This window comes from Ranitomeya variabilis, chromosome 5 (assembly GCF_051348905.1).
Source record: "Ranitomeya variabilis isolate aRanVar5 chromosome 5, aRanVar5.hap1, whole genome shotgun sequence".
NCBI lineage: Eukaryota > Metazoa > Chordata > Amphibia > Anura > Dendrobatidae > Ranitomeya > Ranitomeya variabilis.
Window position 1 is genome coordinate 632669879 of NC_135236.1, and position 17464 is coordinate 632687342.

Sequence of the window (17464 nt, forward strand, 5' to 3'; positions counted from 1 at the left end):
TCGCAGATATAGAGGTATCACTTTATTCAACTTTCTATGACCTACATGCCCATATAGATGGGTTTATCTTCCTAATAGATTCCATTTAAAACCCTGTGATTAAACCAAATTTCATTAAATGAAAGATACCACCAGCAAATGATGGACCACAATAGTTTGCAATGGGGTCTGTTTAGATCTGCTGAGGTGTGTTCATAATTTTGATGAAAAAAATAGCTGTGCATGCAATATATAATGATCTGTAACTTAATAGTTCGGCGGCAAGTACAGATGATGCACATGGTACAGTTACAATCAAAATTATTCAACCTCCCCCTGAAAGTTAGGCTTACTTTAAAAATGTTCTGCTGTTTACAATAAACCAATCACACATTAACAATTTAAATAGCTCAACACTAGGGATGAGTGAACCTGAACTGAAAAGTTCGGGGTTCATACCGTACTTCTAGTGTCCGGTACTGGACCCCGAACACGGAGTTCTTATTGTATGTTTGCGTCCGGAAGTCTAATAAAGCTTGTTGAAAGGATGCAATACAGCCAATTAACAAGATTTAAGGCTGTGGACACTTCCGGCTCCATCACAGCTATGTCAAGTAATGGCATGGCTGTGATTGGTTGGAAAGTTAATTAAAAAATAAAAAACAATGTGTGGTTCGCTTTCTTTTTAAAACCAAAGAAGTGAAAACAGACAGCTGTGGGCTGGTAATTTTAGACTAGGATAAGTCAAATATCCATGGAGCTGGCCAGCCTATTAATATCAGCCCACAGCTATCTGATTTGAACTAGCTGGTTATAAAAAATAGGATGGACCCTAAAAAAATGACGTTAGGTACCTTCTACTTTTATTAACTAGCTAAAGCAAAGCCAACAGCTGCAGGCTGATATTAATGGGCTGGTAAGGGGCCATAGATATTGGCCCCCTCTCAGCCTAATAACACAAGCCTTCAGCTGCCCAAGAAATGGTGCATCCTTTAGATGTACCAATTCTGGCGCTTATCCTCGGCTCTTCCCTCTTGCCATGGTGCATTGCCAAGCAGTTTAATAGTTTATGGGTTTGATGTCAGCTGTGTAATGTCCTCTGACAGCAAGCTCAGAGGTTAGAAATGGAGAGGCATCTATCAGTCACCCCTATTACAAACCCTGTAGTAAAAAGTAATAAAGACACACACATCGAAAAGTCCTTTAATTGTACTAATCTCTCCCTGACAATTACCATCTTTTACCCATTTATTAACATAAAAATAAAAGTAATACTCACCATCCACCGTTAATCCATAATGATGAGGTACCCTAACAATCCCCGACTCTGCTACATCCAGATGGTGAGGTGAATGGTGACATTAGGAACATGACCACTCACAACGCCGGCTGGAACACACTGAGATAAGCTTGAGATTGCGGCTGCAGTGACGAGTGGTGACATAATTAAGGTAACCGCAGATCTCCGGTGGCGGTTCTCAGGGAACGCTCTGTGTGAGCCGGCCTGTGAACTGAGGTAACCTTACTGTATGGTTACCTAAGTTCATAACAGCTGTTTCTCACGCTGCACAGCACCAGTGCTGGACTGATGAACGACAGCGAGTCCAGCACTCGGCACTCATCAGTCCGGCACTCGAGCTACCATGAGACCCGCAGTTACTCGTGGTTATTTCTCACTGGCGTAACGTCATCGCACATGAGAAATGACCTTGCATAAACTCTGCAGTCTCATTCTCACAGTCATGGCTTAGGGGTGTTGATGTTGCTGATGTGATCGCCCATGAGAAAATTGATGTACGACGTGGGACCTAGTTGAATATCGTCGGATCTGCTGAGAAGTTTTTTTTAATTAATAAATGGGAAAACAAGGGAATGTGTGGGGGAGTCTTTATTCAAATGAAAAAATTTTTTCCTGTGTGTGTGAATTTTTTTCTTTTAACTTACTGGGTTAGTAATGGGAGTGTCTGTTAGATGTCTCTCCGTTACTAACCTCAGGGTTTGATTTCAGCAGACATTACAAAACTTAAATTAAACCAATAAACTATTACCCCACTTGCCAATGCATCAGGGCAAGCAAGAAAAGCCAGGCTAAGTGCCAGAATTGGCGCATCTAATGTGCCATTTTTAGGGTGGCGGAGGAATTATGTTATTAGTCTTTGAGGGGGCTAATATCCATGACCCCTTCCCAGCCTATTAAGATCAGCCCGCAGTTGTCTGTTTAGCCTTTGCTGGTTATTAAAAATAGGGGGAAACCTCATCATTTTTTTGGGGGGTCCCACCTTTGTAATAACCAGTAAAGGCTAACCAGACAGCTGTGAGCTGATATTGATAGGCTGGGAACCTTTATGGATATTGGCCCCTTCAAAGAAGCATAACACCAGCCCCCAGCTGCCTGCTTTCCCTTAGCTGTTTATGAAAAATAATGGGGACCCTATGTCATTTTTTTGGGTCCCCCTTTTTAATAACCAATAAAAGCTATGCAGACAGCTGTGAGCTGTTATTAATAGGCTGGGAACCTTTATGGATATTGGCCCCTTCACAGAATAATAACATCAGCTCACAGCTGTCTGTTTTTCTTAATAATATGATTTAACTCGGGGTGGGTTTCAAAGAATGGATGGATATTTACACAAGACATTGATAAAAATAGTCCACATTGACTTATATCGATTTTGGACTGTGCGTTGTCTAGCCTCTCATAATTCTATTGATTCTATCCAGCCTGTTTCGTAAAATATTTAACTCAACGTTTGCTGACTATTTTAAGAGATTTAAGTCATTTTTCTATACACATTTGTTTGAAGGCAATTGTTCTGCTCTTATTACGATTATGCTTCCTTTTGTAGCCCCCTATACCTTACTGCAACCATTTTACAGACCTCTTACAACACCAAAGTTCGGTTCCCCACTGACGTCTATTGGGTTTGGGGTCAAGTTCGGACCCAAGCCGAACTTCTAACTCGCGTTTGACTGAACCTGCTGAACTCGAACTTCTGCGGGTTCGCTCATCACTACTAAACAAACACAACTAATAAAACGAGTGGTTTCCCCAATTTCAGCGCAAAATTCTACTTTCCTGACTAATGAATTCTCATTATTGTTCAACGCCTTCATGTCAGGAATAGGAATTGCTTCAAAAAGGTTTTGTGTTATCAAACCATCAAATAAGCAAAGAGTGACATTTCGGCCATAATAGGTCTTTGTAAAGCCAATAAATACAAGGAAAAACACGTACTTATGGAGGGCAAGGTGGATTCAATCAAATATCAGGTTATCCTAAGGAAAAATATTATGCCTTTTATGAGGAAGTAGAAGCTTGGAAATAATTGGATTTTCCAACTGGACAATGATCCCAAGCATACCTCAAAGTCCACAAAGTCCACCAAGGCTTAGTTTTAGAGGAAGTTCTGGAAGATTTTGGAGTGGCCATCACAGTTGTTTGACTTGAACCCTACAGAAAATCTTTGATGGAATTTGAAGAAGGTAGTTGTGGCATGCAAAACCAAGAATATTAGTGACATGGAGGCCATTGCCCGTGAGAGCTAAGATTGGAAAGTGGAAAAAAACCTTTGCATCATTTATGTAGCAGGTCATAAATACGACATACACTTGATATTGAGTGGTTAAATGATGATTCTGAGACTGCAGCATTCATTTAAAGTGGCATTGTGTGTTGATTTTAGAGAAACTACTTGTATTAGTTGAGTTGATTGAACTATCTAAATTGATCTTGCCTGATTGTTTTATTGCAAACAGCAGAAAATCAGAAAATTTGTAAAAATTACTAATACATCTAATTTACAATGGGGCTTGAAAAATTTAAATTGCAATTATATTAATGTGGTTTATTTGTATTTACCATGAAAACTGCAGGAATTCTCAGACCAAGTGATGTTCTCAAGAGAACTGAATCTCATAGAGAGGAGATAAATGAACCCAGTTTTAGAGGGGATAGCAAAAGAACAAAATGCAATCTCGATATATCTCCAGATCATTACCTTCGAGTCTTGTGTTTGAGAAAGGCGGTTGAAGAGGGTTTCACAATATGGGTTGATTGCCTCTGCAGATACTAAGTTAAGAAAAAAAACAGACTTTAATACTTCTGTAGGAAACAAAGTCTAAGGTATGTATCTTTTGTGATGTTATGGATGACTTCTGTAGTTACTCATCAATGTATAATACCAAACAGTATACAATTCCAAACATTACATTTGATTGTTAAGTTATGTATGAAATCAAGGAAGTGTTCATAATGATTAAACAAATACATTATTAATGTATAATATTCTGACTTTTGTTGCTTTAAAGGTTACCTGAGAGGTGATACATGCTGCCTGAACATGAGCAGCATGTATCAGGCACTGGCTGTACGATCACAGCCATGTATGTTTGATGTGTGTATGTCATGCCGGACTCCGTTCATACTAGGGCGTTCGACAGACAGCGGTAATTCCGCTTTTGTCCACTATGCACTCAGTGGCGTCGGCTAGATTTTATCTAGCTGGTCCGGGGTTAATTTAGCTGGTGCTTGGATTGGAAGCTGGGCCACGCCCACTGCCTTTAAATAGTTCTTCAGAACATTGGGTGTCGCCGATTATAGCTTCTGTCTTGTGCTTGGTTATCTCGGTCTGGAGTGGTGAGCTAGGAGTTGGAGTATCGAATCTGGTGGTGTATTTCCCTTTGTCTTATTTTCTCCTTCCTATATTTGTATTTGTTTTGCCCTGTGCACTTATTGTGTATTCCTGAGTGACTGCGGTGTGGTGCATATTTTTCCGTTATCCTTGTCAGTGCTTACTGTGGGTATTGTTGTGTGGTCTCTTCACTGGGTGGTGGGTGGTGGTTTCAGCCTAGGGTTGAAACAGGAGGCAGGGTGAGGATGGAGGCCCAGACATGCACACCATCAGTGTAAACTCTGGGAGAGGGTTAGTCAGGGATTCCCTAGTCTGAGGGAAATCGCAGGGGCCCGGGTTATTAGCTCTTGCCTACCTAGGTCTCCCATGACAGTGTATAAGCAGAGACTTGTCAGTCACTGTCACGGGGCGGGGAGAGGCTGCCGGGGACCTGCCTATACGACTAGTACCCAGTGTGGCTCGGTCCCCAGCAGCTATCAAAACTATGGTTTTCTCTAAAACCGTTTTAGAGTCAAACATACATGGCTGTGATCGTACAGCCAGTGGCTGATACATGCTGGCCACAGTTTGGGAAGCATGTATCACTTGTCAGGTTCTCTTATACGGGGTTGTCCAGTTTAGAAAATCAACTTTTATATACATTATTAGGTATACTACTTAATAGGTATGGGGTTTTCTGTTTAGGATCCTCATCTCATGAACAATGTCTACAATAGTGAGCCTTTTCATTGTGGAGGACATCATAAATGCATCAATGGGCATTGTGTGGTGCCTAATTACTCAGCAGGGGGATACTTTTCATTTTACAGTTAAAGAGGTTGACCACTACTTTTACATTGATGAGCTATCCTTAGAATAGGTCATCAATGTCTGATCAGCCAGGGTCCAACACCCTTGGCAATCATATACTATTGTTGTTGATGGCGTCCACTGGCAGGAAATACTCACTCGCAGAGCTGTCCGTCTTCTGGTAGTGGCCGAGGCTTGGTACTACAGAAACCTCCTCCTGTTCAAATCAATAGGAGGCGGATATGTAGTACCCTGCAGCGGGTAACAGCTGTGATCGGTGGTGGTGCCGGGTGTTGGACCCCGACCGATCAGACATTAATGAACTGACTGTCACCATTCCTCTCGTCAAAGAGGTTTGTCCGTACATAGTTTGGTGCTGTAAGCACTCACAGGGCAATTTTGGATTGTCGCCAAATGGTAAAGTCTAGTTGTTAATTTATTCATACATTTCTAACAGAAATGAGAGGTTAATGTCACAATGTAGAGTTATAAGAAAAGATGCTCCATAATTCTTATTTCATGGGTAATTAATATTTACTCAGACACGAAAAGAGTGGTGACAGGTCTTTTTAATTCACTTCAGAGGGGCCCATACACATTAGATAATGGTTTGTTTGTGGATTGATTAGCTATTTCTCTTTATACCCCTATACACAGGAATGCTTTGGCAGTTGAGTATATCTTAGATGAGAACAGTAGGATCGGCCATTGGAATTAAAACAGAAGGCTCCTTTTCTCCCCTGAAATCATTTGTGTGGAGAAAGTCATAGGGCCCCATACACATTAGGTAGCCAGCTGATCCCGCTGATATTGGTAGCTTCATCCAACTTTAGTCTAATGTGTATGAAGACCTTAAGGCTATGGTTGTAGTTAGTCCCAAAAATAGACAGTCTACCGCATATCCAGTGAGCCATTATAAATTCATAGTGGTCCAGGTACAACCTTTTGTTTGATATGGCTTTCTCACAGATTTATGAGTGGGTGCAAAATATAAGCTGTCCACAAAAATCACTAGTGAATGCCTACTGGAATATTGTCAGATTGGTTACTGTAGAATTTCTTACCAAAAGTAGACATAGGCCGTTCAGGAACAACAGGTGAATCCACTTCAGCTGAACCTGGGCAACTATTGGAAGAAAATAAGAATGTTAGTTTCAAAGAACTCAAGAATAGTGACTGAGTGTCTTCTCCAATCAGACACCTATGTGCACTAATAACAGAACACAAGATACAATGAAATGAGCAAATACCCTGTAGTACGTAAATGAATAAATAAATAGTAACAGTACATGTAAATAACATTAACACTATTCAAAAAAGGGTAGAAGCCATCCCACTGCGACAAGGTATACCCAATCAAGATGGTCCCCATCTCTTGTAGTTCACCTCACTATGTGGTAGCAGATGCCAAAAAAGAAAAGAGCAGGGCAGGACCCAACAGATGCCTGTGGAAAGTCTGTGACATTTCATCAACCAAGTACAGTAAATTCACAGCATGAACCATCAGAATAGAATAGATAGATGTCAGTGAGATATATAATTAGTGCAGTGTGTGTGTAGCTTACTGTACATGTATTTACCTAATAAATAAAAAAATAAAAGAAAATATAGTTTAGAGCTCCCCTTATTTTTAATACCCAGCTGAGGGAAAGCAGACAGCTGGGGGATGGCGTTATTATTCTGGGAAAAGGCCTATATCCACTTCTCAGGCTATTAATATCAGCTCACATCTATGCGTAGCATTTACTAATTATTTAAAAGGGGCAACCCCCCAAAAAATGATGTGGGGTCCTCCAATAATTTTAATAACCAGCAAGGGCTAAGCAGAGAAATTTCTTATGCAGCAAGTTCTGACATCAGTAAGGTTATCTCAGTTCACAGCCGATTAACTTGGTCAAAAAACTGATTTCAGCGCTCACAGCATGAGACATTTTTTTGGGGGTCCTTCCCCTTTTTAGCAACCAGTAAAGGCTAAGTAGACATCTGTGAGCTAATATTAAGAGCCTGTGAAGCTCCATGTTTATTGCCCTCTTCCCTGACTACTAAAGGTACCTTCACACTAAACGATATCGCTAGCGATCCGTGACGTTGCAGCGTCCTGGCTAGCGATATCGTTGTGTTTGACAGGCAGCAGCGATCAGGATCCTGCTGTGAGATCGTTGGTCGGAGAAGAAAGTCCAGAACTTTATTTCGTCGCTGGATCTCCCGTAGACATCGCTGGATCGGTGTGTGTGACACCGATCCAGCGATGTCTTCACTGGTAACCAGGGTAAACATCGGGTTACTAAGCGCAGGGCCGCGCTTAGTAACCCGATGTTTACCCTGGTTACCAGCGTAAACGTAAAAAAAACAAAACACATACTCACATTCCGGTGCCCGGCGTCCGCTTCCCTGCACTCCTCCTGCATCCTGTGTAAGTGCCGGCCGTAAAGCAGAGCGGTGACGTCACCGCTGTGCTCTGTGGGAGATGCCGGAGATGTTCGGCGCTGACACAGGATGCAGGAGGAGTGCAGGGAAGCGGATGCCGGGCACCGGAATGTGAGTATGTGGGTTTTTTTTTTACGTTTACGCTGGTAACCAGGATAAACATCGGGTTACTAAGCGCGGCCCTGCGCTTAGTAACCCGATGTTTACCCTGGTTACCAGGGGACTTCGGCATCGTTGGTCGCTGGAGAGCTGTCTGTGTGACAGCTCTCCAGCGACCACACAACGACTAAACAGCGACGCTGCAGCGATCGGCATCGTTGTCTGTATCGCTGCAGCGTCGCTTAGTGTGAAGGTACCTTAAGACCTGCTCTCAGCTGTCTGCTTTCCCTTAGCTGGTTAATAAAAACCATTTTTTTATTTATTTATTAGCTTAATATGGTGGGGGAAATAAGTATTTGATACACAGAAGATTTTGCAAGTTTTCCCATCAACATAGACAGGAGAGGTGTGCAATTTTTATCGTAAGTACACTTTCAGTGTGAGAGAAAGAATCTAAAAATATAAAACAGAAAATCACATTGTATGATTTTTAAATAGTTGAATTGCATTTTATTGCACAAAATAAGTATTTTATCTGGGTCTCTCAGACCTGTTAGTTTTTCTCCTACTCTGCACTCATTACCTGTATTAATTTCACCTGTTTGAACTCTTTACCTGTATAAAAGACCCCGGTCCACACACTCAATCAATCACACTCTGAACTCTCCACCATGGCCAAGGACAAAGAGATGTATAAGGACAACGTGGAAAAAATTGTAGCCCTGCACAAGGCTGGGATTGGCTACAGGACAATAGACAATCAGCTTGGTGAAAAGGCAACAACTGTTGGTGCAATTATTAGAAAATGGAAGAAACACAAGATAACTGTCAATCTTCCTGGGTCTGGGGCTCCATGCAAGATCTCACCTCGTGGTGTAAGGATGATTCTGAAAAAGGTCAGGAATCAGCCCAGAACTACAACGGAGGTCCTGGTCAAGGGCCAGAAGAGAGATGGGACCCAGGGCCAGTGTCACCAACTGGGCAAGTGCCAGAGCCCTGCGCAAGCAGGGGGTCCACTCGCCATTGGGACCATTGGCATGCTATTCGGCCCGTGAGTCAGGGGTCCGGGTGCCAGCATGGGCACTGCCATTGGACCCCCACTCCTATCATGCTTTAAACTGTTTGAAATATTTACCTCTCCCTGTTACTCCGCAGCTCTGGTCTCTTCTGCATCTTCTGACTCTGTGATTTCTCAGGGCAGAAGGCGCAATGACGTCACTACTGCGTGCCCTCTGCATATGCAGCATCAATAGTAAAAAGATATAATGTTAAAAATAATAAAAAAAATAAAAAATCGTTATATTCTCACCTTCCGGAGGCCCCCGCAGCCTTCCCACTCCTCGCGATGCTCCCGTTCCAGTGATGCCTTGCGACAATAACTCCAGATGACATATCATCACGTGAGACTGCTACGTCATTCAGGTGATTCGCGCAATGCATCCCTAGAAACTGGAGCTGCCGGGAGCATCGCTAAGGCCTGGGCTGGATCCGGGGGCCGCCAGATGCTGAGTATATAACTATTTTTTATTTTAATTCTTTTTTTTACACAGCATATGGTGCCCAGATCCTGGAGGAGAGTCTTCTCTCCTCCAGACACTGGGTACCAATCGCACATGATCCGCTTACTTCCCGCATAGCCCCATGCGGAAAGTAAGCGGATCAATGCATTTCTATGTGTGCGGAATCGCCGCGATTCTGCACAAAGAATGAACATGCTGCGTTTTTTTCCGGAATGCGTTAACGATGGGGAAAAAAACGCAGCATGTGCACAAAAATGGAATGCATTAAATATGATGGGATGCTTATGTAAGTGTTTTTTAGCATTTTTTCCAGCGGAAAACGGCCCAAAAAATCGCGAAAAAAACGCTAAAAATCCTGAATGTGTGCACATAGCCTAAATAATAGTCTGCTGCCCTAAACCTAAAAACACCCACTTGAGAGCGCTACATGGGAAATGTAGCTAGATACAAATAAAAGGCCATCTACTGTATATAATGGAAGAATGGGCCAGGTCTCTTCTAACTCATAAACTTCCATATGCTATTAATACATATAGGTAAGCATTATCATGGGATATCCAAATGCAAAGAAAATTGAACGGCACCAGGGGAACTTATTCAACATTTCTTCAAACGATTAATCCCTTTTCACTGAAGTCATGAGGAAAAATCCCACTGGTTTTTGGTGCTCAGCATGAAAAATACAAATGTGTATAAAAACTTGGAAGAAAAGAATGCGGCACTCACCAGTTTGAGCCATTGAAGGAACCACACACGAAACGGCCATCTCGTCCATTTCTCCATGCATGTCTCGTTAACCTGTATGTCCCACACTTTCTCCATATCACATATGGTGAAATAAAAGACACTGGAATTTTTTTAAGGTGGTGAGTGCCGCATTCTTTTCTTCCAAGTTTTTATTATCATGGGATAACTCTCTCAACCATAAACCTTTTAGAAGTCCCTTCCATCCAGTGGCATATCTATATGGGTTTTATGGCACTAGACAGCTCGGCGAACATAACTTGTGGATGTGGAATTATTGAAGTTGTGTCGTCCATATCCGCCAACATTAATGATGGAATGAGTGAATTAATTATTCTAAACTCTGGCAGGAGTCACCCAAATTTTTCAATTTAGATACTCCAGAAAATTACCTTCCTGTCTGTGAATTCTGCTGTTAATATTATGGTGCATTAAGAATCTAAAGCAGGGGTGAACAACCTTTTTTAGTCTGAGGGCCACAAAGTGAAATCAAACCAGTAGCGTAGCTACCAGGGGACAGAGGATGTGGTTGTCCAGGGCCCACCGTTCACAGGAGCTCACCCGTAGCTACACTACCCTTAATTATGTCAGTGGGCACAGCCCACCGATACAGTAATTTTTGCGGTAGAACAGGGAGATACAATCTCCCTGCACTACCACGGGGAGAGACAGAGAAGCATATGCCCCCCTGTGATGCTGGGTGTCGGCACTGTACTTGTGACAGCTGCCTCCAGTATACAGCACGTTATAATAGATGAATGTGGATAAAATCCGCGCTGCTGTGACAAATAATGGATCCGGATATAGTTTATTCAACGCGTTTCGAAGCTCATGGCTTCTTCTTCAGGAAGTTTCCACACAAAGATCTTTGTCACAGCAGCGCGGATTTTATCCACATTCATCTATTATAACGTCTCTAAGAGGTCGCAGCGCCGACCTGTGAATCTGCAGCACCTGACAAACTACACGCCTTTACTGTGTATCACCAGGTGAGCAGTTCTCTCACAACTGATTAGAAACAATCCTGGGGATAAGACCCTATTTGCGCTTTTTTTGTCTCCTACTTTTCTATTCCAGTATACAGCAGACACACCCAAATTGCACGCTGTGTGACCATGTCTGCTGCCGAGCGCTTCTTCCGTCCAAAGAGGAGCAGGACAGGACACAGTGGTGCTGTAAGTAACAGCTCAAACTTCTTCTAGTACCGTCCGGAGATGTCTGTACTGTGCAGTGAAGAGGTAGCAGGCAAGGCCGGCGTTAGTGGCAGCCAGACCAGGCAGCTGCCTAGGGCTCCCGCTCCCCCAGGGTCCCCCAGATGAGCCAGTGGAGTGCCGCTAATAGGAGCACACCACAAGGCCGCTAAGGAGCCCGGCGCTGCACCCCCATTGCTGATTCAACTTATCGGCATCATAGACGCCAATACAGTTGAAAGCAGTGATGGAGGAGAGAGCATCTGGTCGCCTCTCATAGCAATGCAGTAATTCTGCTACACAGGGGCAATCTGAGCATCGCCTCTATGTAGCAGAGCCGATGAAGTTATGGCAGCTTCTAGCCTCCTATGGAGGATATTGAAGCATGCCAAAAGTAAAAAAAAATGTGATTAAAAATACGAAAAAAATAAAAAAAACATAACACTGTGTTCCAAATTATTATGCAAATAATATTTCCTCATATTTTCTCTAAATTACCTATCTGAATTGCAGTCATTGTTATTTTCCAGTCATCTACTATTCTTGTAGAATTGCAATGTTTTGGAACAAACTGCCTATGAAAACAGCATCTTTAAAAAAAAAAAATGAACACTCAAAATGCATGTTCCAAATTATTATGCACAGCAGAGTTTTCAACCTTTTTTTTTAATTTTGAACAAAAAAATGGTCAATTGTGAAGTTATAAGCATTATCAGCTTATTACAAAATGAAATCAAACAGTTTTCAAGTGAAAAATTTATTCTAGGTGATGTTACATTTGCACATAGGACCCCTTGTTCGAAAGAAGCTTCTGAACTCTCTCGTCCATTGAATTTGTCAGTTTTTGGATGGTTTCTGCTTCAATTGTTTTGCATGTGGACAGAATACCTTCCCAGAGCTGTTGCTTAGATGTGAACTGCCTTCCGCCATCATAGACACTCCTTTTGATGATGCTCCAGAGGTTCTCAATGGGGTTGAGGTCAGGGGAAGATGGTGGCCACACCATAACTTTGTCCTCTTTCATGCCCATAGCAGCCAGAGATGCAGATGTGTTTTTTGCAGCATGAGACGGTGCATTATCATGCATGAAAATGATCTTGCTGCGGAAAGCACGGTTCTTCCTCTTGAACCATGGCAGGAAGTGTTGTTTTAGAAACTCCACATAGATTATGGAGTTCATCTTTACCCCTTCAGGGATCATAAAGGGGCCGACAATCTCTCTTCCCATGATTCCAGCCCAAAACATTACTCCACCGCCTCCTTGTTGGTGCCTTAGCCGTGTTTTCATGGGGTGTCCATCCTCCACTCCATCCATCTGGACCATTGAGCGTTGCACGGCACTCATCGGTGAACAAAACAGTTTGGAAGTCAGTCTTCATGTATCGCTTGGCCCACTGGAGCCGTTTCTGCTTGTGTGCAGTGGATAGAGGTGGTCGACAGGATGGCTTACGCACAGCTGCAAACCTCTGAAGGACCCTGCATCTTGTTGTTCTGGGGACGTTGGAGGCACCAGCAGCTTCAAAAACTTGTCTGCTGCTATGACCAGGCATTTTTGCAGCTGCTCTTTTAACCTTACGCAATTGCCTGTTGGAAAGAGTCCTCAATTTTTCCTTATCAGCACGCACACGTGTGTGCTGGAAATCAGCTACATACTTCTTGATTGTGCGATGATCACGATGAAGTGTCTTGGCAATGTTGATTGTAGTCATGCCTTGACCTAAATACTCCACAATTTGTTGCTTCTCAGCAGCCGACACATCCTTTTTCTTTCCCATTTTGGCAAAAAATGTAGGCTGCTTAATAATGTGGAAAAGCCTTCTTAAGTAGTCTTGCCTTTATTTGGACACACCTGCCAAACTAATTTGCACAGGTATCTGCAATTGCTTTCAGTGATATAAAGAGCCCTGACACACATCACCATCAATGAGTTTACATGACAAACAAAAAAATTCTAACCTTATCACTCCTAAACTCTTTGTGCATAATAATTTGGAACACAGTGTAGAAGTTCCACTCACTCCCCTTTCGCCCCATTCAAAATAAAACAATAAAAATAAAATCAAACATACACATAGTTGATATCACCGCATTCAGAATCACCAGATCTATCAATAAAAAAAGGATTAACCTGATCGCTAATCGGCGTAGCGAGAAACAAAAATCAAAACACCAGAATTAAAATGCAATAAGGGGTGATGAAAAGATCGTATCTGCACAAAAATGGTATCATTCAGCAGGCAAAAAATAAGCCCTCACCCAACCCGAGATCACGAAAAAGAAATGGAGACGCTACGGGTCTCGGAAAATGGCGCATTTTTTTTTTTTTTTTTTAGCAAAATTAGAATTTTTTTTCACCAGATAAAAAAAGAACCTAGACATGTTTGGTGCCTATGAACTCGTAATGACCTGTAGAATGATAACGGCAGGCCAGTTTTAGCATTTAGTGAACCTAGCAAAAAGCCAAACAAAAAACAAGTGTGGGACTGCACTTTTTTTGCAATTTCACCACACTTGGAATTTTTTTTTTCCCCTTTTCGAGTAGAAGACATGCTAAAAGCAATGGTGTTGTTCAAGAGTAAAACTCATCCCACAAAAAATAAGCCCTCACATGGCCATGTTGACGGAAAAATTAAAAAGCTATGGCTCCGGGAAGGAGAGGAGTGAAAAACGAAAACGCAAAAACGAAAAAAGCTCCTGTCATGAAGGGGTTAAGGACATACTGGTAATTACAGGTTCATGCAATACACATGTATGTGGAGCTAACCTGATATTAAAATTGATCACTGTACTTAGCTTGGCGCTGCATTCCTGTACTGAGTTTTTTTCATTGCATTCATGTACTGATGGCATTTCTGACGCCGCATTCATGTTCTGACGGTGTTTCTGGAGTTGCATACATGGACTGACAGTGTTTCTGGTGCTGGATTCACATACTGATGGTTTTTCTCTCCCTGCATTCATGTATTGACGCTGGTATTTTTGCTGCACTCATGTATTGACGGTGGTTCTGGCGCTGCATTCATGAATTCATGTATGTGCTTTTCTATGCTGAATTCTTGTACTGATGGTGTTTCTGGTGCTGGATTCATGTACTCGGGGTGGTTCTGACACAACATTCATGAGCCAACGGTGGTTCTGGTGATGCATTATTCTTGCAATGATGGTAGTTCGGGTGTTGCCTTCACGTAATGATGGTAGTACTGAAGCTGCATTCATATACTGATACTGGTTCTGATTTTGTATGCAATGTAGAAATCCATATCATGTTTTGTGGCTATGTTAAAACTTACAAAAATTTTGAAACTTTAGATTATGATGAGGATTTGACGAGTTTCTGATCCAAAAAACCACAGTTTAAGTTAGCGTGAATCAAACAGATTTTTCTGGAGCAGAAAGTCTCCAAATCCTTCTCATTTACTCAAAATTTGTTTTTTTGTGATTAATGCACTGATGGTTGTTCTGGTGATGTAGTCATGTCACTACCTTTTTTTAAAAAAAAACCTGTGGTCCTTGGGATTGGCTCAGTATGGCAATATGGCCTTTGGACCAAAACATGCTGTGCACCCCTGCTCTAGCTCACTGACTCCTTTATAAAATGCCCATATATTACAGTTCCAGAGCTAGCCACAAAATACATCATTAGTACTTACTCATCCCTGCTTCAGGGACTCCTTTTTCTCCGTTATCATAAATACAATCCCTGGTGGGATATTCAAAGAAAAACATACCTGGCTGCAATAGTGCAGGCAGACTCTGATGTCTGTGGTTACAAATTACAACATTTTACTGTACTTTATGCCTGAACTACATGAGCTAGGCCTCACATATCAAAAAGTGTTGAGACTGGGGTTGTTATCGATATCATTCAATCAACTCACTGCTTTCATTTCAGACATGCTTTGAAAAAATAAAAGCTGAATTATGATTGGTTGGTATGGGCAACAGGTCTAGTTCTTGTCTCAAGCAATATTCACATAAGTTTCTTATATTGAGTTAGGACAGTTATGCTTGAGAGGACATGAAGGCCACAGAAATTCACAAAATTCTAGGATGAAGATAGATTTGGTGGAGTTTACACACTAATCTGTAGCTTGAAATAGATTTGTAGCTAAAATCTAAGGTCTATGGTGGGAATTTACTAAAATTGGATTTTATATACCGTATGTTTTGGACTACAAGATGCACTTTCCCCCCCCCAAGAAAGGGGGGAAAATAAGGGGTGCGTATAATTGTCGTAATGCAGGCTTACCCTCAGTGGTGTGGTGGCGGCGGCAGAGGTGCGGTGGCAGAGGTGCGGTATGGCGTGCGCAGGGTCCCTTCCACAGGTGAGGTCGTCCACAGCGGCCCGGAATGCAATGTGAGCGGCAGAGCCAGGCTGATCACCGGTTTATCGGTGGCGGCTAGGGTTGAGCGAAACGGATCGAACAATTTCAAAAGTCGCCGACTTTTGGCAAAGTCGGGTTTCGTGAAACCCGACCCGATCCTAGTGTGGGATCGGCCATGCAGTCGGCGATCTTCGCGCCAAAGTCGCGTTTCGTATGACGCGTTTAGCTCCATTTTTTCAGCCAATGAAGGAGCGTGGGCAGAGTGATAACATAGGTCTTAGGGGCATGCACACCTATCGCCATCTTATCGCTCGTGTGCTGTAGCGATTTGCAATGTGTAACACCAGCTTTTCTGTGCAGGGACGGAGGAGAGAGAGAGAATATTTCCCATTGACTTGCATTGGGTTTCGTGTTTCGGTCGATCCCCGACTTTTCGCGCTAATCGGCCGATTTCACTCGACTCGACTTTTGAGATAGTCAGGGATCGACCCTAAAAAAGTAAAAGTCGCTCAACCCTAGTGGCGGCTGCCATCTTCCTGAGGCCACGCGTGCGCAGATGGAGTGCTCTGCTTTCCGGGGCTTCAGGAAAATGGCCGCGGGATGCCGTGTGTGCGCAGATGGAGATCGCGGCGGCCATTTTCCTGAAGCCGAGTTCGCAGATTTAGATCTCGGCTTCAGGACAATGGCCGCCGCGATCTCCATCTGCGCACGCGCGGCCTCCTGCGGCCATTTTCCGGAAGCCCCGGGTAGCAGAGCACTACATCTGCGCACGTGCGGCCTCGGGAAGATGGCCGCCGCCACCGATAAACCGGTGATTAACCCGGCTCTGCTGCTCACATTGCATTCCGGGCCGCTGCGGACGACCTCACCTGTGGAAGGGACCCTGCCCACGCCATACCGCTCATTATCCCCGCACCTCTGCCGTCGCCACACCACTGCTGCAACCTCCCCATGGACACCAGGCCGTGGCGTCACCCACCTACGCAGGAAGGGACCCTGCTCACGCCGTACTGCATCACCCCACCTCTGCCGACACCATGCCTCCTGTGACCCTGCTCTGCCACTGCCAGCCCTCAGGTAAGATACTGTAAATTTGGACAATAAGACGGACCCCCATCTTATAAAAAAATCTTTTTTTCTGCAATTTTCACCCCAAATTTGGGGTGCGTCTTATGGTCCGGTGCGTCTTATAGTCCTCTAGAGTAAAATACTCTAAATCTTTTTAAGTGTTATTCCTGAAAAAAATTCAATGATAGGAGATAACTTGCTGATCGCTGCGAGTCTGACCACTGGGATCCTCAGTGATCTTGAGATCAGGGCTCTGGAACCTCAAGAACGTGGATCTGCAACTTCATCCTTAATGAAGCGGAGATGTGCAACCAGTCCCATAGACAATAGATGGAGTGAAGGCTTCTCATCTGTTTTTGGGGTTCCAGAACATTGAAGATCTCTGTGGTCAAACCCCAGCAATCAGTAAAATATCCTCTATCCTAGAGGATAGCTTGTTTTTTATGGGAATAACCCTATAAAAAAATTGGAATATTTTACTCCAGTTGGCTTCTTAAGACTGGTACAAGGGAAGGGAATAACTTTTTTTGGGGGGGGAAATTACCATTTAAGAAGCATACAGCTCTTAATAAATTTACTGTACAGAATGGTAGTTATTCTCTGCAAGGCTGTGTTGGGAAGTCTGAGCTGGCATAGATGTCAGATATACGGCAATTTATGGTGTAAATTATAGTAAATATTGACATTTGTGG

General features: G+C 43.0%; 1 protein-coding gene across 3 annotated transcripts in view; it reads right to left on the reverse strand.

Moving 5' to 3' along the window:
- The window catches only part of ARAP3 (ArfGAP with RhoGAP domain, ankyrin repeat and PH domain 3), a 239241-nt gene that overhangs the window by 148357 nt on the left and 73420 nt on the right, over nt 1–17464 (reverse strand). For all 3 annotated transcript variants that reach the window (XM_077266276.1, XM_077266274.1, XM_077266275.1), the window contains exons 3-4: nt 6464–6525; nt 3978–4048 (exon numbers count right to left, since the gene is read on the reverse strand). In XM_077266276.1, coding sequence (XP_077122391.1) covers nt 3978–4048; nt 6464–6525 — 133 coding nt within the window. The remainder of the gene's footprint in view (nt 1–3977; nt 4049–6463; nt 6526–17464) is intronic.